Here is a 27,966-nt window from a genome sequence, read left to right on the forward strand (position 1 = left end):
CTTGGAACTGCATTTCTGTCCTAGTCTTTTCTTATCCAATTCTCCTGCTGTCTCCCAATCATCACAGACCACCTGCACCTGGCTGAGACTTTTCTCACCTTCTTTTTCTGTTCTTTGTTTATCCTTCACAGGCACTTCTCCTAATGCATTTCTTGAATACCTAACTCCGTAATGATACCTACTTTTTGGTAGATGCAAACAGACACAAAGGAGCACTTGGCTGCCTAGATTCATTTGTACCAAAAATGTAGAGGGAACAATTTTCTCCTCATACTTTTGCAAGGTCCTATATTGCCCCAGTGAACAACATCAGTGAGTGCTATGGTCTAACGTTTGTATCCTCCCCAAATTCACATGTTGAAACCTAATCCTGATCAAGTCAGAGCAAAATCCTCCAGCAGTTTCCTACCCTCCCCCAACACACCAAGTTGAACTGCTATTCACACACCAAACTACCTTCAACAAGAGCTAAGGCCATACTGACTTCTTTTAATATAACAAAAGGGAAAAAGGATGCATTGAAGAAGGCAGGAAGGCAAGAGTTTCCTGTGTCATAACTCCCTAGCTCCAAGCAAGCCAGCATGAAGAGGAGTGCCTCCTGCTTGGGGGAGAGAGAATTAAGTCCAGCCCTTAGACTTGAAACCCAGTGTCAGATTCTCCACAGTGAAACCCAGTGTTAGGTGAAGCCCATAACTCATGCTGCTCACAACCTATCCCAGCAGACCAAGCTGCATTACCATGTGATTACTTCCACAACCCCTCCTCCAATCTTGGGCAGCAGAATGGCAAGCAAGACTCCTCTTGCTGGGGAACAGATCATGAAGGCTATTACAGGGGTTTGCCATAGAGCTCACTGCCATGCCTACCATTGTGAGAACAAACATCCAGTAGAAACTGAAGGCTCTGGACACAGGCCAGAGCTCATAGATGGAGACTCAAGTAATCAAGACTGGCTCTAGCTTGTCCTGCTAGGAAAAAAAGTTTTGGCCTGAACTATTTCCAGCCTTGGAGTGGATTTGGGGACACACATGCCCTTCTCCTGAGACTGGGTAGACCTCTGTGGCTTTGAGGCTCAGGTGTTACGTAGTTTAGTGCTAGCCTTGATGGTCAAAGGACTGTTTCTATCCTCTCCAATCTTGGGCAGCAGTTATCTTTAGGTCAGTGTTCACAGACAGGGCTCTAGAACTTTCTTGGTATTAGGCAGAGACTTGCACTCCAGTAGAACAGATTCATGTCTTATTGTATGAACTATAGAAGAGGCACCTGGGCCTAACCTGGCCCAAGGTAGGGACTCTTGGGGACAGACTACTTTTATTAGGTATTTCCTCTGTTTCTTTCTAAGCAATACACCGGCAGTGTATTTTGAACAAACCTGGGTTTGGATTTCCCTTTAGTACTTAAACAATGACAACACACTAACAGAAGACTCCCAGCAAATCTGGACCTGGGCACCATCCTGTGCTGAAATAGTGGAAATGACTACAGGATTGGAGAAAATAAACATCCTTCTTAGAACTTCTGGAAGATAGGTATGAGGTTTTCTTAGTACTGAAACTAAAAAAAAAAAAAAAAAAAAAAAGAACCTGTTGACTGAGAATACTGTACCCAGCAAAGTTATCCTTTAGAAATGAAGACGGGATAAAGACATTCCCAGACAAACAAAAACTGAGAGGATATATTTCTACCAGACATAGTCTACAAGAAATGCTAAAGGATGTTCTTCAAACTGAAAGAGACATTAAGAAGTAAGAAGAAAGCATGGGAAGCTATCAAACTCAGAGATAAGAGTAATTATACAAACAAATTGAGAATGCTCTAATATTGTAAGCATGGTGCATAAACCATTAGTATGAAGACTAAAAAGCAAAACAATTACAAAATAATAATAACTACATTAATATGTTAAGAGATAGGCAATATAGAAAGAGGTAGAATGGAATATCAAAAATTCAAAATGTGAGAGGAAATGGAGCACAAGTAGAGAGTTTTGTTATTAGTATTTTTTCTTATTCTTTTGTTTATTTCTGATTTTATCTTTTCAATCATGTTAACTTGCTATTATTTCAAAATAGCTTATAATAATCAAAACATGTTTTTTTGCAAGCCTCATGGGAACCACAAAGCAAAAACCTGTATTATAAAAACCAAAAATAATAAGCAAAGACTCAAAACATACTATCAGACCAATTCACCTAACCACAAAGGAAGACTGTGAGAGGGGAAAGAAAAGAACTACAACAAAATTAGAAAAGTAGTTACATAATGGCTGCAGTAAGACCTTCCCTGCCAATAATTAGCTTGAATATGAATGGGTTAAATTCTTAAATTAAAAGACATAGAGAGACTAAATAGACAAAAACAACCTAAGACACAACTATATGTCGCTTACAAGAAATTCACTTCACCTCTAAGAACACACATAGACTGAAAGTGAAGGGATGGAATAGGATATTCCATGCAAATGGAATCCAAAGGAAAGCAGGAGTAACCATACCTATATCTGATAAAATAGACTTTAAATCAAAAGCAGTAAAAAGAGACAAGGAAGGTCATTAGATAATGGTTAAGGAGTTAATTTAGCAAGAGGAAATAATAATTCTACATATATATGCATTGCTATCATTTGGATCTTAAATGTCCCCCAAAGGCTCATGTGTTGAAGGACTGGTCCCCAGTTGATGGTACTATTGGGAAGTGGTGGAAACTTTAGGAGATGGGGCATAGTTGGAAAGAGTTAGGTCACTGGTGATGCACCCTTGAAGGGGATATGGGACCCTGTCCCCTTCCTCTCTCTCTCTTTAGCTTCCCAGGCACAGTGATGTGAACATTTTTACTCCACAATCCACTCTCCACCATGATGTTGGCCTCACCATAAGCCCAAAGTGATGGGGTCAAGCAACTATGGATTTAAACCTCTGAAGCTGTAAATCAAAATAAATCTTTCCTCCTTTTAAGTTGTTTATCTTAGGTATTTTGTCACAGTGACAGAAAGGTGACTAACACAGGCACTGGATATCAGAGCATACACATGTACAAAGAAAATATTAATAGACCTAAAAGTAGAGATAGAGTCCAATACCATAATAGTTGGGGACTTTTATGCCCCACTTTCAGCAGTGGACAGATCATCCGGACAGAAAATTCAGGAAACAGCAGAGTTAAATTGCACTGTAGAACAAATGGACCTAAGAGACAGCTACAGAACATTCTATTCCATGGCTGCAGAATGCACATTTTTCTCATTAGCACACGGAACATTATCCAGAATAGTTCATATTATAGACCACAAAACAAGTCTTAAGGAATTGAAAAGAACTGAAATCATATTGAGTGTCATTTTTTCTGACCACAATGCAATCATGCTAGAAATCAATGAGAAGAAAAACATTGGAAACTATACAACACAGAAATGAAACAACTTACTTTTGAACAACAAATGGATCAAGAGCTAAATTGAGAAGGAATTTAAAAAACAAAATTCTTAAAACAAATGAAAATGGAGGCACAACATACCTAAACCTGTAGGGTATAGCAAAAGTAATACTAAGAGGGAAATTTATAGCAATGAACACTTACAGAAAGAAAGCAGAAAGATCTCAAATAAAATAACCTGCTACTGCATTTCAAAGAACTAGAAAAACAAGAACAAACTGAAGCCAAAATTAGTAGAAGGAAAGAAATAATAAAGCTCTGAGCAGAAAAAAAGGAGACTAAAAATGTAAAACAAAAGGTCAATGAAACAGGAGCTGGTTCTTTGAAAAGATAAACAAAACAGACAAACCTTTAGCTAGACTCTGAAGAGGAAAGAGAAGACTCTAGTCAGTAAATTCACAAAGAAAACAGAGACATTATGACTGGCACCATAGAAACACAAGATTAGATTATTATGAACAACTATATACTAATCTGATAATTTAGAAAATCAACAAATTACTAGACACATGTATCTTACAAATTATGAAGAAATAGAAAACCTGAACAGACTAATAACAAATAATGAGATTGAATCAGCAATAAAAAGCATCCCATCAAAGAAAACCCCAGGGCCAGATAATTTCCCTGTTGAATTCTATCAAATGTTTAAAGAACTAATACCATTTATTCTTAAGTTATCCCCGCCCCTCAAAAAAACAGAAGAGGAAGGAATTCTAGACACATTCTATGAGGCTACCTTTACACCAGTCCCCAAACCAGAAAAGGACATAAATAATCACAACGACAGCAACAACAGCAAAAACTACAGGCCAATGTCATTTATGAACACAGTTGTCAAAATCCTTAACAAAATCCTAGCAAGCTGAATCCAAAAGCACATTAAGATTATTCACCCTGATCATAGGGGATCCACCTTAGGGATGCAAGGATGCTTCAAAATAAGCAAATTGATAAATGTGAAATACCATAGCAACAGAGTGAAGGACAAAAACCATTTGGTCATCTCAATCGATGCAGAAAAGGCATTTGATAGACTTTATAATAAAAATGTTGAACAAATTGGGCATACAGGAACAAATCTCAACATAACATTTAAACTAATAAATGAATTCAGCAAAGTTGCAGGACATAAAATTAACACTCAAAAAATGAGTAGCTCTGCTGAATGCCAATGGTGAATTATTTGAAATAGAAATCAAGGGAAAAATCCTATTTATAGTAGCTACAAAAAATAAGACACCTAGGCATAAATTGGCCAAAGCAGTGAAAGAGCTCTACAATGAAAAACTTAAAGCATTATGAGAGAAATTGAAGTGGACACAAAAATGGAAAGATCTCCTGTGCTCATTGATTTGAAGAATCAATATCACAAAGATGTCTGTACCATACAAAGTGATCTATACATTCAAGGTAATCCCCATCAAAATACTAATGTCATTTTTCACAGACTTAGAAAAAATTCTAAAATTTTTTGGAACCACCAAAACCCCCCAGATAGCCAAAGCCATCTTGAGCAAAACGAACAAAGCAGGAAGCATTACACTGCCTGACTTCAAAATCTCCTACAAAGCTACAGTAATCAAAAGAGTATGGTATTGGCATAAAAACAGATACAGAGACCAATGGAATAGAACATGCGCCCTAGAAATAAACCCATTATCTACAGCCAAGTGATTTTCTATAAAAGCACTTAGAACATGCATTGGGGAAAGGATAGACTTTTCAATAAATGGTGCTAGGGAAAATTGGGTGTTCACATGCAGAAGAAGGAAGGCAGACCTTGGTGTCTCACCAGCTACAGAAATCAACTCAAAGTGGATTAAAAAAGTAAATTAATTCACTTTGAAGCTACTGGAAGAAAACATAGGGGAAATGCTTCAGAACTTTGGAATGGGCAAGGGCTTGGGGGACAAGACCCTTAACAAGATACGAAAGCAAAAATAAACAAATGGGTCTGCATCAAACTAAAAAGTTTCTACACAGCAAAGGAAGCACTCAACAGAGGGCAGAGACAACCTACAGAACAGAAAGAAAATACTTGCAATGTATTCATCCAACAAGGGGCTGAACTCCAAAAACTTAAAAGAGGAACAAAGCAAACAAAACCCAAACAAAGCAAAATGCCCCAAAGAAAACAAAACAACTCAAACAAACAAACAAAAACAAATAACCTGGTTAAAATGGGCAATAGAGCTAAACAGACATTTCTCAAAAGAACACATACAAATGACCAACAGGTACATGAGAAAAGGCTCAGCGTCACTAATCATCAGGGAAATGCCAATCAAACCACATGAGGTACCACCTCACTCGCTGGCATGGTTATTATCAAAAAGGCGGCGTGTTTTCTCTCATGTGAAAGATAGATCCAAATACAAACACAAGCATTGTCATATATACATACAAACAAATAATAGATATACATGGCATACATAAAACATGTTTCCAATAGAGGGGCTGCTGGAGGAGTCTAGGGGAGGAGGGAAAGAAGAGAATGATAGAGTGAATATATTGAAACACATCACATCTGTGTAGGAACAAGACACAGTGAAACACACTGAAAACTGCTGAACAATTCGGAGTAGGGGTAAAGGGTAAGGAAGAATAAGAGGGGGGTTGACTGACTAAAGCACAATATATTTACAGGTAAAACACCAAGGCAAAACCACCCTGAACAATGAAGAGACACTCACACAATTGAGGACAGGAATGTTGAACAGGTGATGTTAGGGGGAGGGTAGTAATGAGAAGGGGAGGGTAAATGAAGAGGGTAAAGGAGGGTGAATATGGTTGATGTAGTTTTTATGCATGTGTGAATATGGAACATTGAAATCTGTTGAAGTTATTTTAGGAAGGGGGAGGGGGAAGAGGGGATGAATCAAACCTGTGTACATTACACACATGTGGAAATGCCACAATGAAGCATTGGTGAGGATGTGGAGACAAGGCAACCCTTGCACATTGTTGGTGGAATGTAAATGAACACGGACATTAGGAAAACAAATATGGAGGCTCCTCAAAAAATTAAAAGTGGAACCACCATGTTACCCAATAATCCCACTTCTGTTACATATATACAGAGGAAATGAAGTGAGTATGGTGAAGAGACATGTGCACTCTCGCATTTATTGCAGCACTACTCACAATAACAAACAACCTAAGTGTCCATCACCACATGCATGGGCACCACATATGTGCTACATGTACAAAAAGAATGAAGTCCTGTCATTTGTGACAACATCAATGGAGCCAGAGATCCTTATGTTGAGTCAGGCACAGAAGGTCAAATCCTGGCTGATTTCACTCATGTGTAGAATCTGAAAAAGTTGATCTCACAGTAGTTGAGAGTAGAACGGGGGTCACCAGAGGCTGGGGTAAGGAAGGAACCGGGAAACATATACCATGGGTTACAAATTACAGTTAGATGGGAGCAGGAAGTGCAGTACTGCAAAATAGGGTGACTATAGACAGCAACAATGTGCTGTATATTTTGAAAAGCTAGATGAAAGGACTTTGAGGGTTTTTACCATAAAGGAATGATAAATGTTCAAGGGGATAAATACACTTAACTTGATTTAAACATTATTCAATTTATGTATGTATTAAAACATCATTTGGTACCCCAGAAATATGTACTACTTTTATGTGTCAGCTAAAAATAAAATTTGAAAATATTTTTAAAAAGGAAACAGAATCCCCAGTGTGATGCTATTTGGAGGTGCAGCCTTTTGGAAAAGATTAGGCTTGAGGGTGGAGCCCTCACCAATGAGAATTAGCGCCCTGATACGAGAGGCTTGAGGGAGTCTGTTTGCCCCTTCACCATGTGAAGACACAGTAAGAAGGCACTGTCTATGAGGAATGGGCCTCCACTAGGCACAGAATCTTTTGGTCAGATCTTGGACTTCCCAGCCTCCAGAACTGTGAACACACATTTCTGTTGTTTAGAAGAGCCACCTAGTCTTTGTATTCTGTTACAGTATTTATATTCATCCTAGGCCTGGGCTGACCAATACAGTGAACAAGACAGAGCTACTCAGTCTCGACCTCCCTCTAAGCACTGGCTCTCAGCTCACTGAGTTTGTTTCTGACCCTTAGCGTGGTGTCTGTATATTTTTTAGGCTAGATATAATCTTCTGTTATTTTCTTACTCACTTCAATCATGCACTGGTTGTGTAAAAAAAAAAAGGAACCATGCATGTTATGGGGAAATCCTGACAATTGCTCTCAAAATTGCTGATAAGCAGCAATTGAGTTGAGCCTTCCGATGACTGTCTCCACCTGCTGAGGTGTAGCGTGTGCCCTGCAGAGAGTTTCTGGTCTCTCACCACATTGCTCTCTCTCCCTTATGAGGGCTTTGCAGCCCAGTAAATGGGTGGCTTATGGATCTGCTTGGAAGGAAGAAGGGTTGTCTCTGAGAACTTAAAAGCAGGCACAGCATAGGTTACCACTATGCCTGAGAAGACTGACAAGTATCTGATGTGTGACTATCCAATGAGAATAGGATCCATCAGTTACATTAAACTTAGGCACAGTCATCAAATTCAACATATATGGGATATACTTTTAGTTAGTTTGTGGACTTTATTATCTACCTTCTTTAAAGAAATTCTTTTAATTATTTGGCTTGGTTTGATTTAATTATAAAATTATATTTAATGGTAGAGAATTACAGCAGTGGTAATAAGCTGTAAGCAGTATAATAAGTTCATATAATATTCTCACATTTGAAGCTGCCTGCAGATACATTCAAGATGCACAATGCACGAGCCTGGATTTTGAGCCAGAGGTCGGGAGACTCAGGCTGTTACAAGCTGCCAGCCACTTTGCAATCTCACTAGAGTGCCAGTTCTGTACTAAGAATATGCAGACTTCACTGAGATGAGCTCTCCAGGCCCTGCTGGGTGGGCATTCTGCCTTCACCCAAGTACCTATCTGCAAACTGTATAGCATGCAGAAGGAGCTGGAGGCTCCCGGGGCTACTGTCTGAGAGAGGAGTCTATACCAGGAGTCACAAGATACCCTAGGCCTTGGTTAGGCCCAGATTTTCAGAGATAAAGGGGAGGGCTCTGAAAGAGTTGGCTGTAGACTCCAGGGACACCGGGCTCTCCACGAGTGTGTTTGTTTCTTGAGGGCTTGTCTGTTGCATTCCTTTGGAGCAACCATAACTGTGCACTGTGGGATGCGTTGTATAGATCTCAGTGGTCTTCCATGGTGATGGAATGCTGCTCACAGCCTGTTTTTTGTAGCACTTGTGGAACATATTTACCGAGCCCCTGTCATGACCCAGGCTCTGTGTGTGATGACATGGATGAGCAAGGGAGACGTGTTCTTTGCCTCTCAGCTGCACATTAATATAATGAAGAAACGCAGAAAGAAGGATTTATAAGAAAGGCTGATAAGTGCCGTAAAGGAACCTTGCAGGGTTGTAGAGAACAAAACAGGAGACCCTGACCTAGGCTGGGGTGGGGCTTGGTTAGAAGGGACTTCTTGGAGGAAGTGAGGGTTAAGCATGATTTGAAGGATGAGTAGATGTTAGCCAGGTAAGGGGCTCTGGGGAGAAAACTGGCAAAATTCCCAAACCAACTTTGTCTGCAACACAGCTTCACCCAGTGCTGCTCGTATTGTAAGACTTGGTGGATACCAGATCAAGTAGGGAGAACGCTTGCAAAATGAGGCCTAAGGATCTAGGCTGTCCCCGGGAAAAGAACTGCTTTTTGAAGCCACACGGTTAACCTACAGAACCCCGGGCTACAGAATGGGATGAAGGAGGGATGGGATAAACCATCGTCATAGTTCTGGTCCTCACTTCCTTTTCTTCGTTTTGTTTGGTACTGGGGTTTGAACTCCAGGCCTTGTGCTAGCATTGCTAGGCAGGTGCTCAACCACTTGAGCCATGCCTTCAGCCCCCGGTCCTAACTTCTTCAATTCTCCTCAGTTAAATTTCCTGAAGCCTTAAGGTGTCTTCACTTTCAACCCCACTTATGGAAAATTAGATTACAAGCGAAAGCAGGAGCTCCAAGATGTTTTCAGTGTCCACATGGTAAAGCTGTTTGTGTCTCAGTTATAAAACAACATGCTTTAAGTCAGTGTAAAACAGCTCCAAATGTCAGAATCTGGGGATTCCTGGGGATTGTCTACATCAGAGCTTCTGAAAGTGAGGGGCTTTGGAGCAGTGACAGCGCATCCCTGGAAATGTTAGAAGAGCAAATTCCTAGGCCTCACACAGTCCTATGAAATCAGAAATTCTGGGGCTGGAACCCAGTCATCTGTGTTTTGACAACTTTTTCAGAGCACACTCCAAAGAGAGAGAGCTACAAGTTCATCCAACCCTGTCATTACAAGTCCCAGAGAAGCAAGGAGCACTTGATGCCTGGGCAACCCTGCTATCTCTGTCTGGCAGAGCATCACATGGATGATGGACCAGTGACAACTGTGTGTCACTTGCCAATTCCCTCTTTCCAAATGGGAGAAATTTCTCTCTTGGCTGTACTCCTGCGCTTTCTCTGCCCAGGTGAGCAAGGTAGCTAGAGGTCCCTGGAACATGAAAAGCCATATACTGACCCAATTCGGAGGCTGGCACATCCCCTAGTGTTTCTAGATTGGAGTTTGGGCCCTTAAGGGAGGGGTAGATATGGTTCCAGAGGGGCGAGGATTTGGGGAGGAGTGAGCGTGGCAAGGAGGGAGTGGATGGATGAGGAAGGCCAAAGAGACTGATTGCAGCATCACGTACTGTTGGTGGCCTTGCCAATGCTAAATCTTCCTTCTCTGGATACCTTCCCCCACTTGCCTTGCTTGCCTCCTGTTGCTTTGGAAGAACCTGGTTCCACCAAGGATCTAATGATAAGGCACTTAGCTCTGCTGACATGAAGCAGCACAGTAAGCACTTAATCAATTCAGGCCAAGAAGCCTGAAATCCCAGGGCTTCTGGGAAAGAAGCTTCCTTGCTTTTCTGACATAGATTCTAGAAGCAATTCTCTTGCTTTCTGAGTGGGGGCAGGAGGAAGCGGGAAGCCCCTGGTATTGCTGGCAGCTATCATGTGCCCACAAGGGGGAGCCAGCTCCAGGATGAGGCCTGTATGAGGAAGAGCAAGCACACAGCCAGAAAGGACAAGTCTTTGGTGACACTGTTGAACTGTGGATTCAAACCAATCCCAAAGTCCATCCAACTGCTGCCCTTTCACTTGCAACAATCTGTAAGTCCTCTTTGTTCTTTTAAGTCATGGGAACTGGGTTGTCTGCTGCTGGCAACTTAATACATTCTGATAAAGAATCCAGCCCGGCCTCTTGGATCTCTGAGTTCCTGAGGCCTGCGTTGTGCCTCTAGGTTCATGTTAAAGAACGCCCTGTTCCAAACGATGCAGTGCTGGCCTGTTGAACCCTACTAAGCCGTGGGTCATGTTTCTTTATCCACAGACCAGTTCTCATCGAGAGAAACATGCCACACCTCCACTACCCAAAACACTCCAGCAGACACATCCAGCGTAGATCAAATACCACGATCATGGGTTCTTCATTCAGATCTCAAGTGTGACGCTCAAGCTCTTAGATCTGCATTAGTTGAATGTGATACAAATTTAAAAAGCAATAGTCCAGCTTAACAACATTAAGTAGTTCTGGATCCTATTCAATTCTGATGCAAAGCTGAATATGTACTTTGTGGGTTTCTGTGAGGAAAATAATTGATGATCCAAGCTGGAATTCATCTATAGAAAACAGGTAGTGCTACCTCCTAAGAGCAGTTATTGGAACCAAGCTCCCGAATCTTTAAATCCTTTGAGAAGTTCAAGAACACACCAGAAAGTCAAGATTTGATTTCAGAGATAATAACTAAACAAAAAACCTTAAAAGCCTGTAAAAGGTGTTGCTGAGTAAGACACTAATGGCTCGATTCGAGAGACAATGACGGAGGCTCATTCTCTTCCTCTATGCCCAAGTCTAGTATGATATTTAAAACTTTACGTACTGAGAGGGTAGGAGATAGACACAAACGAAGTGCCTATCAATCTGTGCATGTGACAGGCAAGTGACTTGGAGTTGGCATTTGCAGTGAGCCCAGGCAGGGCAGATAGGGAATGCAGAGGCCACCCTAGCAAGGGAGATGCTGGGGGGCAGGAGAAAAGGAAATTTTGGGGAACAAGGGGAGTGAACCTCCCATTCTCTTCTCCACTGGGCCAGGTGTAGCCACAGTATTCTGATCTGTCTAACAGAGCCTGACCCACCAAGAGGGCCTCACATTGATACCCTGGGCTCAGTTCAGAGCCAAGTGGGAGGACAGAGGCAAATAATTGGGGGTTGAGATTCAGTGGGGACATCCCAGTTGTCTTCGAATTTCTGAGGGGCTCCTAAGCTATGGGGGGGTGCATAATGGACTAGAAAGTTGACCAATCTTAAGATTTTGTAACTTGTGTCAAAGCTGGAGAATCTAAGCTGAATGTCAATCGAGTTCTGACACGTCACAGCAGATTTATTTACTGCTTGTAGCAGGGACTTGGTGAAATTGTGAACTCTCGAGGCCATGCTATCATTTGAAAAGCTTGCTAACCATAGTTTTATCAAAGATGACTCCTTGATTATAATCTTGCCTTTTACAGCGTGGGTAACTCCTGAGCATTTTCTACCAGCAGCTGAGGAAATAGCCAGGCAGAACAGATCTGTGATTCTGGATCTCTAAATTTGGAGAGAATGGACATGTTAAGGCCATTGTGGGAAACTGCCTTTCCAACCCCATTCTCCTCCTTTGATCTCCATCAGTCCTAAGCTATGCAATTCGTAGAGCCCTAAAGGAAAGCAGGGAACCATTCTGGGAAGGGAGGTTAGGGAAAGAAACTCTTTGTTCTGCTAAAGAAGACAGTTTCAAATTAAAAGTTAATATAGCAAATAAAAAAACTAGCAACCTACCTGTCAAAATGACAACAAATGAAAAGAAAAAACCAAAGGGATAATTTCCACAAGGAGTGGAGAATCTATGCTCAGAAACTAGTAAAAGAAACTTGGATCTTGAATATTCCTCAAAGTTCCGTGTCTTAAAGGTTTAGCCACTAGATTTTGGTATGATTGGGAGGTGGCAGAACCTTTAGGAGGTGGAGTCTAGTGGGAGGAAGTTAGGTCATTGGGGCATACCTTCAAAGGAGGCATTGGGAGCCCAGCCTCCTTCTCTCGCTCTTTGCTGTCCAGCTGCTGTGAAATGAGTGGCTTTGTTCTACCATGTTCTCGTCACCGTAATGCTCTGCCTCACCACATGCCCAAAAGCAATGGAGCCAACCAAAACATGGACTCAAACCTCTGAAACTGTGAACCAAAACAGACTCCTTCTTAGAAGCTGATTATCCCAGGAGACTGAAAGCTGACTAACACAGAGCATATTCAAATACAACCAAGTTTTTTTGCTTTGTTTTTTTGAGACAGGGTCTCATCATGTAGCCCAGGCTGGCCGTGTACTTGCAATCCTCTGCCTCAGCCTCCCAAGTGCTGGGATTATAGGTGTGAGCTACCATACTGCCTTACTCAGGTATTTGTATAAGTTACATTGTAAGCCAAAAGGAGAAGATATACTAAACAGCCTTCAAAACATGCTTGCTTGATGCTGTGCTAGTCCAAAAGAACTAGTAGAGCTGCCAGAACACTGTGTGTAAGTGAAGGCCACTCACTGCTCACAGGACTGCCAGTAGTTGATTAGCTTATGTGCTGCTGGAGAGTGGTATGAAGAAATCTTAACTGGGAAAAAAGTATTAACATGAGTGGCCTGAATTTCTAAGCTAGCTTTCTTTTGGGCTTTTCTTATCATGTGTGGCTGTCACTGTGGTATGCAAAAAGGCAGCCAGAAGTCTTGTTTTGTCCTTATAAATTGCATTAAGTGATGATAACAAAACGGCGACAGTAATAACACAACAACCAGTACAAATTACCACTTGAAGCATAAAACTGTGTATTTGTTGGAAGCTGAAGAAATGCACGTATTCAGACATTACACAAGTGCTGTAGGACTACAAGCAACCCAAACAGGCTGGAGAAATGCATTGTAAGCAGTGACCCTTACATGCAGAGGCAAAGCTCTCCCCTCTGCCCAACACAAGAACGTTCGGGCTCATCAGACTCCTAAGCCTTTCAAACTGTGTGCTTTTACCCACAATTACCCTTAAGCCACTTAAAACAGTCTCAAGAACTTGACATTGGGCAAAGGCTATCAGAAGCATCTCATTCATTGATTCATTCCCCCACCCCTCGCATTCTAGCACTCACTCATTCAAAGGGTCCTTCAGCTCACTTCAGAGCACAGTAAGACATCATCCCATGGCTGAGGGATTTCCTAACTAGTAATGCAGCAGACATGACACAAATACCTCTGATTAAGAAGTGGACATCATTAGATCCTGGGAGACAGAAACCAGAGGGCTTGTGAGCTGGGGCATGAGTGGGCCATAAGGACCAGGTACACAACTTTCCAGAAGTCATTAGGGCATGGGTCAGAGACTCATCGTTTCCTACTTGGTGTGCCAGGGTCAAGCAAGGTCTTACGATCTGTTCTCATCTTAGTCAAGAGGCTTAGTCTTTTCCAGCACTTGATTCTAAGGCCCAGCATTTGCCCCAGAGGGGCAGTTTGCACAGAAAGCCAATTCAAGATGGCAAGTCACTACCATTGCTCTGTTGGCTTTTGTACTACTCGGCAAACTGTTGCCAACCTGGGGTTTCCAGACTTGTGCATGCACCAGAGAACCAAGGAAGCAAGTGGGTTTTCTCATCCTGTTCAAAAGTAGAGATGACATCTGTCTCTATTGCTACTTGTCCCCCCACCCACATGCTATCATTTCTCCAACATGCATAGAGGACGTCAACCATTTTGCTTAACTGACCAGGAGAGTTATTTCTAAGCACTGACTAGTCCCAGGAACTCTGTCCCCTGTGTTTAACCTCAGTACAACATGGGCTATACAACACGATAAATGGACGTACAGTATATTCTGTCCTTCCCTAAGACGGAAAGTGTGCAGCTCAGCTTGCAGCCACTTTTCCATTTTAAATTAATACTGTCAGAAAAGAAAATACCGCTTTTGATTACGAGAGGATTAGCAAATGTTTTAAAACACTGCCTTTTTTTCTTTTCTTTTATTGCAGTGAGATATACAGTCATGTGTCACTGAACAATGGGACATTCTGAGAAATGTGTTGCTAGGCAATTTTGTCATTGTGGAAACATCACAGAGGGCTCTCACACAAACCTAGACGGTATAGGTCACCTCACTCCACGTGGCTTCTTGATGCAATCAAGACACGTGGCCAACACAAGACAGATGAAGCAACTGCTGCCATAGCGTGGTGATTGCTCTACAGTAAGTTGTTTGTGTGGTACTGGAGACTGAAGCCAGGTCGTCATGCATACTGGGCAAGTGCTTTAACACTTGAGCCATGACCCCAGCCCTTTTGTTCTACATTTTAGTTTGAGATAGGATCTAGCTAACGTTGCCCAGGCTGGCCTCAAACTCGTGATCCTGAGTAGCTGGAATTACAGCGTGTGCCATCATGCTGAACCTATAGTAAACTTTTTTGGTTTTGTTTTTAAGGAGTATATTCTAGAATAAAGACAAAGATAATAGATACATAAATATATGTATATGTATTTATAAAAGTATTTAAAGCAAATACAGGGTAGGGGGAATGAAGGAGAATGATGGAGGGGGTGAATCAAAGATACATCATAGTAAGTCCATATGTAAATGTCACAATGAAACCCCCCTGTACAACTAATATATGCTAATAAAATGTAAGACTATTTATTGTAAATACATGAACCAGTAACATAACCGTTTATTATTATTATCAGGCACTAAGTATTGACTACATAATTATGCATGCTATTGTTTTATAGGAATGGCAGCCAAATTGGTTACACCAGCATCACCAAAACCAACATAATGCATTGTGCTATAATGGCTATGATGTCACCAGGTGACAGGAATTTTTCAGCTCCACTACAGTCTTATTTATGGGAATGGGTTCATATAGTTAGTCTATTGTCGACATAAACATCTTTTTTGTGGTGCATGACTGTATATAGCATAAAATCTATTATTTCAACCTTAAGCTCAGTGGCATCAACTTATTTCACAATACTGTGTAACCATCATCTCTATCCATCCACAGAAGTTTTCATCTTGCACAACTGAAACTGCCTTTCATCTGTGTGAGTCCAAGCTGCACTCTTTTCCATCTAACAGGCCACTTGCCTAACATGATAAAGAAACCGATAAACACTTGCTAGCTTAGTTATCCAAATGGGAGTCAGGAGCCAGCAAAGTCTCAGAACAGCTGCAGAGTAGAGTTTGGAGGTGGGGTGGGATGATCTGTTTGAACCTCAAGGTTGTTTTCAGCTCTCAACTTCATTGCTTTGGATGGTGTGGGGTGGGGGATAAGCCCTCATCTAGTGAAAAACAAAAAGCAAAACAAACAAACAAAACCCTACGACACAATAAAATAAGCGAAAGCAGTGCTTTTCATTGTTGGCAAAATAACAAAATCAAATGCAATCCTAAACTGTTTCAGTTCCTTAGGAAAAAGCAGCAACTCTTTCCTTTTGGGGGCAGTGGTAGGGTGCTTTAATCGTAATAAGTACAGTCATGCCTCAGTATCCATGGGTGCTATGGCTAGGAGTTCCCTCAGATCTGTAAATCAACAGATGCTCAAGTCCTTGTATAAAACCTAACACAATGTCAATAGTTTTACTATATTGTTTAGGAAATAGTAAAAATGAAAAAAAGTCTGCATGTGTTAGTACAGACACAAATTTTTTCCAAATGTTTTCAATCCACGGTTGGTTGAATCTGTGGGTGTGGAACCCACAGATATGGAGGGCCCACTTTTTTCTACACTCTGTTGTTCTCTTTGAGCTCAAAACTAACCAGGTCAGGGCACACAGTTGCTTTTTAAAGCAGGCCCAGGTCATGGAATTTGTCTATCTTCAAGGGACACAGGCTAAGGGTACAAATGGACTCAGGAAAGGTCTCCAGAAACCTGTGAGGTGGGACCATGAGTAGACCTGAGAGAGGAAGCTTTAAGGCAGAGGTTCATAGCAGCAGCTCACAGAAGCTCACAAAGAAACTGGGAAACACTGATTCTTGGCAACAGTAGTAATCTTCAAGCCTATGTTTCCCCAGTTCTATTAAATAGGCCTTGTCATTTCATTTCCTGGCAAGCCAGAGTGTTTAAAACACAACTTCTCAATACTGAGTTATGGGTTCCCAAATTTTCAAAATACCTGCTAAAGTGTGCATAACATAGTTTCTCTTAAGGTAGCCCCATTTTCTCAAAAAAGCTTCCCCAAGCTAAACAATTTTTGCGGTTCAATTTAGACAGAAAGGAGGGCTGGGATGTAGCTCGGTGATACAGCGCTTGCCTAGCATGCGTGAGGCCCTGGGTTCGATCCAAGCACCAAAAAAAAGAAAAGACAAAAAAAAAGGCCTCTCCCCAATTTAGACAGAAAGGAAAAACTAAGCTTGAGCGTATGGTCATGTTTACATACAAAACAAGAACACTCACTCAGGAAAACAGGCCCGTGTCTGGTAGAGATGTTGCATGCAGGGCAAGCCCTGGGCTCTGACCCACAGGCTCTTTGAAACCTGACTCATGCCCCCAATCCCCCATCCTTCATCTGATGAGTTGACACCTTTCCTTGGTTGTCAGTTGACTGGTGGGCAGCCCAGAGCTTCCCCTACAGGCCTCTGCTCTTGCATTTCACCAGGACTACCCTTGAAATGAAGTCTGTGATGCTCCTCACCAGAATTAGTACAAGATAAAACGTGAAGAAATGTCTCTGTGAACGTGAGTAGGTAGTGCTGCCTTCCCCACAAAATGAGAGAAGAACACAGCGAAGTCAGTGGAAGGACTTGCAAGCCCAAGGTGATAGGCCCTTGACAAAATGTGTGCATCTGATTTCATGGGAGAGGGGTCACATACTTCAACAAGTTCAAGGTCACTGTAAAAAAATGTTAATGAGTGGTTCTAAGACTAGGAAATGGCTCCTGGCTCTAGTTGAAAATGGAGCGTGTACAGCTTTGATTGGAATAAGGAATTCTCTGAACACCACTAAGTTACTTTGATCAGTTTTGTTTTCAATCAAAACTCATGGTTTGAATGCAGAGAATTTAATTTGCAGTGTTTATTGAGATAGATGTAATTAAAGTTTGGGCTCTACTAAGCGGGCCAGTCCAGCCTTGGAAGTCCAAACCAAAAGGCAATTTGAGTTTCTGCAAACACTTTTTGGAGGCCTTGGGGGTGTGTGTGAGTGTTGAAGGAGACAGATGGAAGGGAGAAGTAATGGAAGCATTCCTTCAGGATGGGTGCTCTGCAAGCTATGGCCTCCAGGCCATGAGACCGGCCTTTCCTCTGCCACTCGTATATACACTGCCCACCTATTCACGGTCATTGTCTATTAGCAGCAGGTCCTCTGCTTGGCTCTTCAAGTGGCAGATGGCCTAGCCTGCTGCAAGCCTCTGATTGCATCCTTAACCTCTCCTTCTGTCCACATGGTCATTCTGATATCACATTTTTCACTTAGCGTCTGCATGGCTGCTAGTGCCTCAATTATCTGTGCTTTGAGGGAGAACTTGCCTTGAACCCAGCCCCAGGGCCTGCTGGGAGCCCTGAGGCCAAGGCCCCAGGGTCCCCTGCCCTGTGGCTTCTCTGATCAGACCCTGGTGCTAGGTGTCCTGCACTTTGGAGGGCTCAGTATGCCAGGACCAAAGGAAGGCCATGGGTAGGGATGGTGAGGGGACTTCCCCAAGGCTACAGTTCAGATGGGGCTGCCTTTACCCCTGACACAGGCCCAGCCCCTTGGGGAGGACAGATACAGGACCATGCCTTCATAAGTGCTGGGAGCTAAATGCTGTGTAAGCCAAGGAGACCTGAGGAGCCCTCTTAAAGAGAAAGCAGCAGAATGTAGCATTTTCTGCAGGGGGCTGGATTCCCCCCTCTCTCCTCTCAAAATTTGTCAAAACAACATCACGTGCCTCTTGGTCTATTTCTCTGCAGCTGCCCTCTTCCCCCTGTGCCTCGCGGCCTGCCTCAAGGATCAGATTCCAGGATTTTTTGTTCTTATTCCAGCTGGCCACCATCCACATCTTTCCTCCCCATGAAGCCACACTCTCAGCTCTGCAAATCTGAGTGGGCTTCCAATGCACGTGTGCTGAGACCGGAACCTGTCTCTGGCTAGCTCCACTCTTGCACAGTGACACTCCCATCTCCTTGGTGAATTTGTGTTCTTCTTTGAGTAAATGTGAGTTCCATTCTCCAGTGGCCAATTGGTAACATTGAACTAAGTCCTAACCCTGATTTTTGTAACACACTAAGGCATTTCTTATAGTCCTTGGGCCAAAGGGGCACCAAATCATGGGAACAAAATTCATTTTACCTCATTTTGATTAAAAACTGAGCTATGTCAACCAATCTGAGGGTAAGGTGGGGAAATACAATGAGTTATTTGGGGTCATCAAAATCTAACAATTGGCAAATGGAACTGCATCAAATTAAAAGGCTTCTATACACCCCAGGAAACAATTAACAGGGTGAAGAGTCAGCCTATGGAATGAGACAAAATCTTTGCCAGCTGTTCCTCTGACATGGGATTAATGTCCAGAACATGTAAAGAACTCAGAATGTTAGACATTAAAAGAACAAATAACCTGATCAATAAAGGAGCAAAAGAATTGAACAGACACTTTAGCAACCAGGAAAATTCAAGTCAAAACTACACTGAGCCAGGAGCTGGTGGTTCATGTCTGTAATCCTAGCTACTTGGGAGGCTAAGATTGGGAGGATCATTGTTCCAGATGGGCCCGGGCAAAAAAGTTTGTGAGACCCCCCCTCTCAAGGGGAAAAATGTGGTGGCACACACCTGTCATCTCAGTGACGGAAGGAAACATTAAATAGGAGGACTGTGATCCAGGCTTGCCTGGGCAAAACGTGAGACCCTATCTCCAAAATAACCAGAGCAAAAAGGACTGCACCTGCCTATCAAGTGCAAAGTCCTGAGTTCAAACCCCACTACCGTCAAAGAAAACAAAAAACAAACAGAAAATCTACACTGAGTTTCTATCTTAACCTGGTCAGAATGGCTATCACCAAGAAAACAACAGCACATGCTGATAAGGAGAGGTGGAAAAGAAATCATTATGCCCTGTCAATGGGAAGGTAAATTAGGGTAGCCACTGTGGAAATCAGTATGGAGGTTACTCCAAAAACTAAAAATAGAACAGCCATATGATCCAGCAATACCATTCCTGGACATGTATCTGAAGGAATGTAAATCAGGGTACAACAGAGACACCTGCATGCCCGTGTTTACTGCAGCACTGTTCACAATAGCCACGCTATGGAATCAGCCTAGAAGTCCATCAACAGATGAATGGATAATGTGATCTATCAATCTATCCATTCATCATCTATCTATCTATCATCTATTTACAATGGAATATTATTCAATCATAGAGCAGAGAGAAATTATGTTGCATGCAGGAAAATGGGATGGAACTATAGATCATCATGTTAAGCGAAATAAGCCAGACTCAGAGAGACAAATATCTCATGTTTTCTCTCATATGTAGAATGTAAAAAATAATCAGAGATATAGAAGGGGGTTATTAGAGAAAAGGAAGGGGACCTGGGAAGGGGGAATAGTGAGGGTAATGAGGGGATCAATAAGATCAAAGTACATTATATACACGTATGAAAAATGTCATAATGAAACCCACTGCTTTCTGCAATTAATATATGCTAATAAAAATTGAGCAAAGTAGGACTGAGTGTTGGAGGAGAGTTATACATCCTTCCCTTAATGATTCCGTATGCATATTCCTTACCGCAACATGAAGTCCAAGAACCTCTGAAAGTCTATTTTATTTTCTATAAATTTGGTGCCAAATTTTATTTGGGGGCAAAATTTGACCTGGACTTAAATATTTGCATTTCTGTGCAAAAATAAAATGCTGCCCCAGATTCCCCTGGAGGGTTGTGTGATATTTGCTATTTGTACCATACTACACTTCTCAAGTCCCCAGTGTTCTTCATTGGAACCTCATGTGGCCACAGGGGTTTCAGAATCTAAGGCCCCAAGCCTGCACTGATCGTGGCTGAGTGTGTGCCAGGCACTGCTGTGAGCAACCACACCTCCTTTGTCTTCTTAATGCTCTATGCTCCTTCACCTGTCTTTAAACATTGCTTATGCCACCGACTTGGTCAGTGTCACCCAGCACACTGGAACCTCAGCTCTGTCTGCCTCCAGTGCCCATGCTTTACCTGCCACACTGAGCTGCTTCCCTGAAGCAAGATGACATTTGCCTTTTACCTTGAGTAGAAATGAATGACCCATTAAAATGGGGTCGTCCACTCACCTGGTGAGGTGAAATCCCCCAAGTTGAGGAAAACTGGCCTGCACAGAAGAATGAGCTCCTATAGACAGCTGGGGTTGACATTTCTGCTTACTCAAGAGTTTGTGTCTCATCTTACATTTAAAAAACAGTTCTTTTAAAGACTAAGATCCAGATTCGCATGAGTCTCCGGGCTTTCCATGGCAACCACTATGATCCAGGAGAAGTGCCACGAGCTAATGAACGCCCTGTCATTAGGTGATGAGTGTTTTTGGAAGCTCAGTGTGGCCTTCGGTGAAACCTGGGAAGTTTGTTTACCTGCTGCTGGGAGGGAGAAGCAGCATCTCTGGGGCTGCCATCTGCTCTTCACAGGGGCACCAGAGCTTGCCTCAAACATTCTCCTTTTTCTTCCTGGTCTCCCCTGGAAGGGTGACCAGAACTGAGTTCTTAGGCCTTAAAATTACTGGCAGTGGGCCATGAGAAGGAACAGGGGGCTTCTGGTGCATTTTGGCTGGAAGAATGTCATGTGGAGAACAGAGTGCAAGAGAGAGGGGGAGCCAGAGCACGAGAGAACTGTGGGTGGTGATGGTGAGGGGCGTTGTCCCAGCTTGCAAGGTGATCATGGCCCTTTTCCCTTTTCCAGCGGGCCTGGAGCTGCTCAAGAGGGGCAGGGCCTAGAACAGGAAGAGCACACAAGTGGTGCAAGTCCCAGTACTCCTGTCAATCTCATGGCAGGCACTGGGCTGGAGGGAGTGCTGCTCACTTTATGTTCTGACGCAGCTCCTGGTTTTGAGAACCACAGTTTAGACCTGGAAAACCCATCTGAGGGCTCAGGGTCAGGAGTTAGTGATAGAAAACCCCCTTTTGCCAGACCCTGTTCAAAGTGCTTTAGATGTCTTAACACAGTAAATCCTCAAATGACCTCTCATCATGCCATTATAGAGGAAACAGGTAAGAGGTGAAGATAGGACTCGAACATTCCAGAGGTGGTGCCTCATACACAAGAGTATGAGTGTGAGCTCTGCAGTCAAATTCTCTTTTGTGTGATTTGCTGTGTGACTGTGAGCCACTCTGGTGACTTCTCTGTGCCTTTCTTTTCAACATGAAGGGGATGATAGCAGCCCCTACCTCTGAGGGTTAGTTAGTGTGAGAAGAAGCTAGTGAAGCACTGAGTCCCAGGCCTGGCCCATGGTTACAGGTCATTACTGACTGCAGAAGTCCTTACAAACAGATGGCAAAGGTGCTATAATGAAACCAAACCACAGTGCTCCTGAACAAGGACCAGAGCCCCCAGGCGGCCGCACTGTCCTGCCTGCTGCTATTCACCCTGGTCACCCCCTTGGGGGCTCTGTCTGCTGCACACATCTATCAAATGGCCAATTCCCTGGTGTCAAGCAGGTCAGGCTGCTTAGTTAGGCTCCATGAAACCTGGATGGAAAAAGTCTCTATTGTTGGGAGCTGCCATGAATGCTCTCGAATAAGAGGTCAGCCCCTGAAAGGTGCTTCTCTTGAGCCAGGTCCCTGACCAAGCACTTTACAGACATCCTCGACGGATTTACAGAAGAGGGATGCACAGTGGGAAGTGTGGGTTGGAGGACAGTCAGGAGAATGTTTCTTGGGGGAGATGTCACCTGAGCTTTAAGGAGCTGCAGGAATAGGACAGGAGAGAAAAGAAGGGGAAAGTCAGGTGTAGGGAACAGTGGGGATAAAGGCTAAGACCGTGCAGAGCGGGCCATGAACTGCAAGTTCTTCTGAGTTACAGAAATAAAGTGTAAAGCAGGATCCCACAGGTGCTGAGTCTAAGGAGGTTGGTGAGGTCAGGCTAAGTCCCTCCGGGGACTTCTGAGCAAGTGGGAAACACCATCAGGTCACTGTTTTAGTAAGACAACTCTTAGATCAATGGATGCTTTTTTTGTTGCAGGGGGCTTGTTAAGGGTCAACTGTATGATTTCACACAAAGATAGATAACTAATACAGGCAAAGATCAGAACATTTGATCAGAGCACATTATACACATAGATGTAAATATCACAATTAAACCCCTTTGTATAATTAATTTATGCTAATAAAAATTTTAAAATCCACTGAAATCTACCAGATGATCCAGCTATTCCACTTCTAGGTATATATCCAAAGGACATCAAATCAGCACACCAAAGGGAAAGAAAGATCAGAGCAATGAAAAGTGAGGGCTGTGACAGACATCAGCCAGGAGAATCAGCAGCATTTAATGATTCAAAGGAGTGTAGGTGATGGGGGAGGGGCAGAAGTCAAAAGTAATTTCAAGCAGAGCACAGGCTCTGGGGCAAGATGACTTCCTGGTTTTAAGTTCCTGCTCTGCCCCTTGCTCACTGTGTGACTCTGGGCAAGTCATCACAACTCTCTGAGCCTCAGTTTCTTCCCTTGTAAAATGGAGACAATAAGAGTGACTACCTTACACATGCCTGTGTTTTTCCTTCCAGGTCTTGTCTTGCCTTGCCATGCACATCACAGCAATGAATGGCACACTGAAATTGCTCAGCAAAATCTTGTTGGGCATTTTCAGAAATTTCCATATTCATACTTATACTAGCAGGGCAAGACCCAAATGCTTCAGTTCAATTTCCCTGAATGGCCCCAAAGCTTTCGTGAGTGCTGGTTCATGGCCCAGTCCAGGGAAGATTAGTACATCTGTACAACTCAGACTTGCCCTCCCTGGCTCCTTCCCCTGGGAAGCTTGTGGTGGGTGCAGCTTTTCTCCCAGGGGACTTAGGTGAACCAGCACTTTAGCTGCACGGACACGGTGCATTAACCTTATGCAGAATTGGCTGACTTATATAGACTTCTGCAGAGTTAAGTCTCGTCTCAGGGAGGATGATAACCTGGATTTGCCCTCCAAAGCCAGATATCAATAGCACAAAACATAGTTATTATTTTTTAGACAAGAGCACCACCAGATATGAGGCTGCCTTACCTGTCTGGGCAGAGCAGGCATGGAATCCTGGGCCACTGACCTCTGAAAGCGCTGGGGCTGCTGCATCACCTGCTGCAGGAGGAATGAGGGATGGTCAGGCTGCGGTGGCTGCTGCAGCTGCAAGGTGGCAGTGGCGGTGGAGGAGGCAGTGGCAGAAGAGACCTGCGCTGGGGCAGCTGGAGGCAGGTAATGGAGCAGGGACGGCTGCCTGGAGGTAGCAGGCATGGAGGGCATCTTCTGGGGGCCTGGCTCTGACACAAAGTGGGACAAGGGCTTGGTGTTGCCAAAGGTAAATGGCTCAGGAGCTTCTGGGCTGGAGCTCATCAGCCCCTGTTGCATGATCATGCTCAGGGTTTTGGGTTGCTGGTTGCTGGTCATGGGTTTAAAGATGCTGTTTGCTTGCTGCTGCTGCTGCTGCTGTGGCTGTGGTGGCGGAGGCGGTGGTGGCTGCTGCTGTGGCTGTGGCTGCTGCTGGCTTAGCAGATTGCTGGTGGGAGTGAGGCTTCGGATCAGAGAGTACTGTGGAGTGAAGGACTGCTGCGGCAAGCCTGGGCTGGAGAGCTTCTCTGGACGATAGGGAGGGGATGGCCCAGGGTTGCTGGTGGGCAGAGCAGACATCAGGTGCCCCTGAGGGCTTTTGATGCTAGAGGACACCAGGTTGGCAAGAATAGAGCTCTGGGGGCTGAACTGTGGCTGCTGATTGAGAGCCAGGCCAGGGAGCTTCGCAGGAGCATAGGGCATGGTGGGCCCAAGGGTGGCATTGCTACTGGGTGCCATGCTAGAGAGTAAGGCATTGGGCGAGCCTTGCAGCGTGCTGCCCGACAAGCTGTTGGACGACATGCAGGATGCCGTAAAGTTCTGAGGGCTGAATGGTGGCGGCGGTGGTGGTGGTGGTGGTGGGTGTGGCGATGGCACAGGGAGGTAGGGTGGGGAAAGACCTGGAGGAGGCAGGCTAGACCAAGTGCGGTTCGACCCTTGCTGCTTAGTAGTAGCAGATCCCTGCTTGCTGGCTGCCAGTGCTTTCAGCTGGTGGGCATGATGCCACTGAGGCACTGGTAATGGGGGCAAAGTGACAGGAAGCATGCCCTGGACTTGGTTCTTGGCCTGGGCCTGGGCCATCGAAGAACTGGGGGAGACCATCTGCTTACTGGTAGAAGGAATCGAATAGCTTATCCCTGTGGAGGCGGGCAGGATTGGAAGTGATGTGCCGGTGACTTGGCTGCAACTAGAAGCAAACTCCTTGCCAGAACCAAGGCTCTCCATGGGTGGCATCTGAACTGGAAGCTTGGGAGGGGTACCCAGGGGTTCCTGGGGATGATGTAACACCAGTGGCTCTTCTGGCTTGCTCCCCAGGATCTTCTCAAGATCGAGGTCATTTGAAGAAGGTTCTTGAATTTTGGTTAGCTCCTCCAGCAGATCTTGAAGTTCCTGATCTACAGCTGACATGCTGTTGATTTTCTCATAGTAAGGAACAGTGGGCCCTTTCAGCCCCATTTCTGCAGTTGGTGACACCCTGAATGGTGAGCCCATAACACCGCCATTCATGAGATTATTCTCCATGGGATTGTTCTCAAGTAGCAGTGACTGGCCAGCTATGCCCATGGCTGCAGAGCTAGGATTCATTGTCAATGGGGGAACCTGCAGCTCTGCACCAAGGGTACTGGGATGGGCACCTGGGCCCATAGAAAGGGTGACATCTTCAAGGCAGGGCCTCTTAATTTTATTAGGGTAACCTCCATCAGCCATGCCTGGAAACTGGTAGTTTTCTCCTTCCTGTCTTCTCTTTACTGTTCCCTGTGGCACAGAGGGAGAAAGGAGAAGGGGAAGGAGGAGAAGGAGGAGGAAGGAGGGAGAGAGAGAGAGAGAGAGAGAGAGAGAGAGAGAGAGAGAGAGGTTTTTTTAAAAAAAGATGTGGCACATTAAAGCTAATGAGCAGGAAACTTGCAAGATAAAACAGACTTCTTAGTTAAAGACTTATCATTATCAAAACTATAAAATACAGCCTATTTTTAGAGCCATAGTGCTTGGTTGTTTGTTGCTGTGTTACATTGAAACAGTATCATTACATTTCAAATCAAGCAATATGCTGTCTGTACATAAAACAAGACATAAAGTCATGCAAAGGGTATTCTTTGCCCACTGAAAGGAGACTTCAACAAGATTATCTTGAAATCACTAAGTGTACCTGCTCCAAAGTTAGGCATTTGAGAGCAAACTAGAACTAGCCGAATAATTGCAACTCCTACCTATCTATGGGTAACTCAATTTTGAAAAAGGAAAACTGTAAAATAGACATTGAACTTCTATGTTGCTTCCCTCGTTTTGGTTAAGTGCATCAGGTTGTGTTGATTAAAGTAGGTTTCAACAGAGCCTTCACAGGAATGAAATGGATCTGAGTGTGTTCTTTGGGGCAGCTGTGTACAACACATTTTTTTAGGGAAAAGCACAAGTTTCAGAACAGTCTTCGTAGTCAATATTCCACTTATTTTTACACACACGTACACATGTGCATTACTTATGTATGTAAAAAAATAACTTGGAAGAACCTGTACCTAACCATTTGTAGTAGTCATCTCTCAGGGGTGACCGGCAAATCCCTTTCTCGACATTTCTGTATTGTTTTTAATGAGAAGAACTTGTAATTTTTCAAGACTCAAGTAATAAAGTGATTTAAGTAAGACACTCCTCTCTGCAGATGCATCCTTAGGTTGGGGAGATATCAAACAACAGGAAAAGGCCCCACTGTGGGCTTGGCATCTTGGGAGAGCTGCCCGCCGTGTGTAAAAGCAGAGCCTTTGGGAACAAAGCAAAATTGCTAGCAATGCAGTGTTTCCTAGTTGTTCCCAGCTTCATACTCTTATCTGTGATTCTGTCATGTTAATGACTGGGACCTGTCAGCAGGTTGGAGGGAGGGGAAGGAGTGCATAAAGGAATGATCAAACTAAGGATAGGAAAAGAGAGACTTGGAAATCACTGGAACACCACCAGGTGAACAGTGTTCTCTTAAAGCACTTTTTCATAGAAGAATCCCCTTTAAGCTTTGGAAGGCTTTCCAGGACATATAGTGCTGATTCTCTGATATCCCCTCACCTGCCAACAAGATACCAAGTGAACATCAAAGTGGATACCCCAGAGCTGCATGTCTCGGGCCTTGGTGCAAAAGAGAATCACTTAGAAACTTCCAGATTTCCCAGGTCCTCCCATCAGAAAGCGATTGCTTTAGTTTCATCTGGGGTAGGGCCCAGCCATCAGGAGTTTGTACACAGCTACATGGCTGCTTCTAAATGGATAGTTCAGGGTAGGGGTGGAGGCAGCATGGCATAAGACCTTGGTCCCCAGGAAGACACAACTAGGTCTTGACCTTCCCGCTTAACCTCTCGGAGCCCTGTTTCTTTCATTTGTGAAATGATTAGAATTACTGGTCTTGTTTCCTGCTACTGCTGTATTAAGTGAAATGAGGCAGATTGGATGGTACCCATAAGGGCCTCACCAACAAGTACCTGATGTGGTTTCTAAAGCAGATCTGGAAGGGTCCTGAAAGTCCAATCCCCTCCATTAACGAAGGGTACCCTGAGACCTAAGGAGGAGGTAGAGCTTGCTGGGAGTTGCTCAGCTAGAGAGCAACCAGGCCCAAGCCACATGCAGGGCCTCTACATAAAACCACTCAGCTGACTCCCAACCCACTATCTTTATCTACTTCACAGAAGAAGCTTGCCACCTTGAGTGAGAGAGCGTGCATACTTTCTTGACTTTCCTTTTGAGATGCCTATGACTCAAACAAGGGCAGTTTGAGGGGCATCTCTGCTACCAAATTCATGTGGGGCCTGAATACTCCAAGTCAGGCAGGAATTGTTAGAGCACAAGAAGAGGCCTAGCTAGTCATCTGTGCTCAGTTTCCCACCCAGGAGCCTGGTGAGGTGCAGCAAGCTGTTCAGGGAGCAGCTCACTGAGTATTTGGCCCACAGCAGGGGCTCAGTAAATAGCAACTAAAGGAATCAATGAACAAATGAGCACAGATGACTCAGCACACAGGGAGCCATTCACTCAATCAATTACGGAGCAGCCCACAAGCAAGTCACTGAGTCCTAAACTGATATTTGGTTCCTTCTCCATTCTGCCAAAGAACTCCAATAGGTTAAAAGCAGAAATGCATGGAATGGATCAATCAGAGTATGGGTTTTATGCAAGGATCCCCCTTCTGGCAATGGTTGGGTCCAATGTGCT

At 43.9% G+C, this 27,966-nt stretch overlaps 1 protein-coding gene across 5 annotated transcripts in view; it reads right to left on the minus strand.

Moving 5' to 3' along the window:
* Positions 1–27,966, minus strand: part of Mamld1 (mastermind like domain containing 1) — a 113,887-nt gene that overhangs the window by 17,326 nt on the left and 68,595 nt on the right. For all 5 annotated transcript variants that reach the window (XM_074062194.1, XM_074062191.1, XM_074062193.1 and 2 more), the window contains one exon: positions 23,743–25,536. In XM_074062194.1, the coding sequence (XP_073918295.1) occupies positions 23,743–25,488 (1,746 nt within the window). In that variant the 5' untranslated portion in view covers positions 25,489–25,536. The remainder of the gene's footprint in view (positions 1–23,742; positions 25,537–27,966) is intronic.

This window comes from Castor canadensis, chromosome X (genome assembly GCF_047511655.1).
Source record: "Castor canadensis chromosome X, mCasCan1.hap1v2, whole genome shotgun sequence".
Lineage (NCBI taxonomy): Eukaryota > Metazoa > Chordata > Mammalia > Rodentia > Castoridae > Castor > Castor canadensis.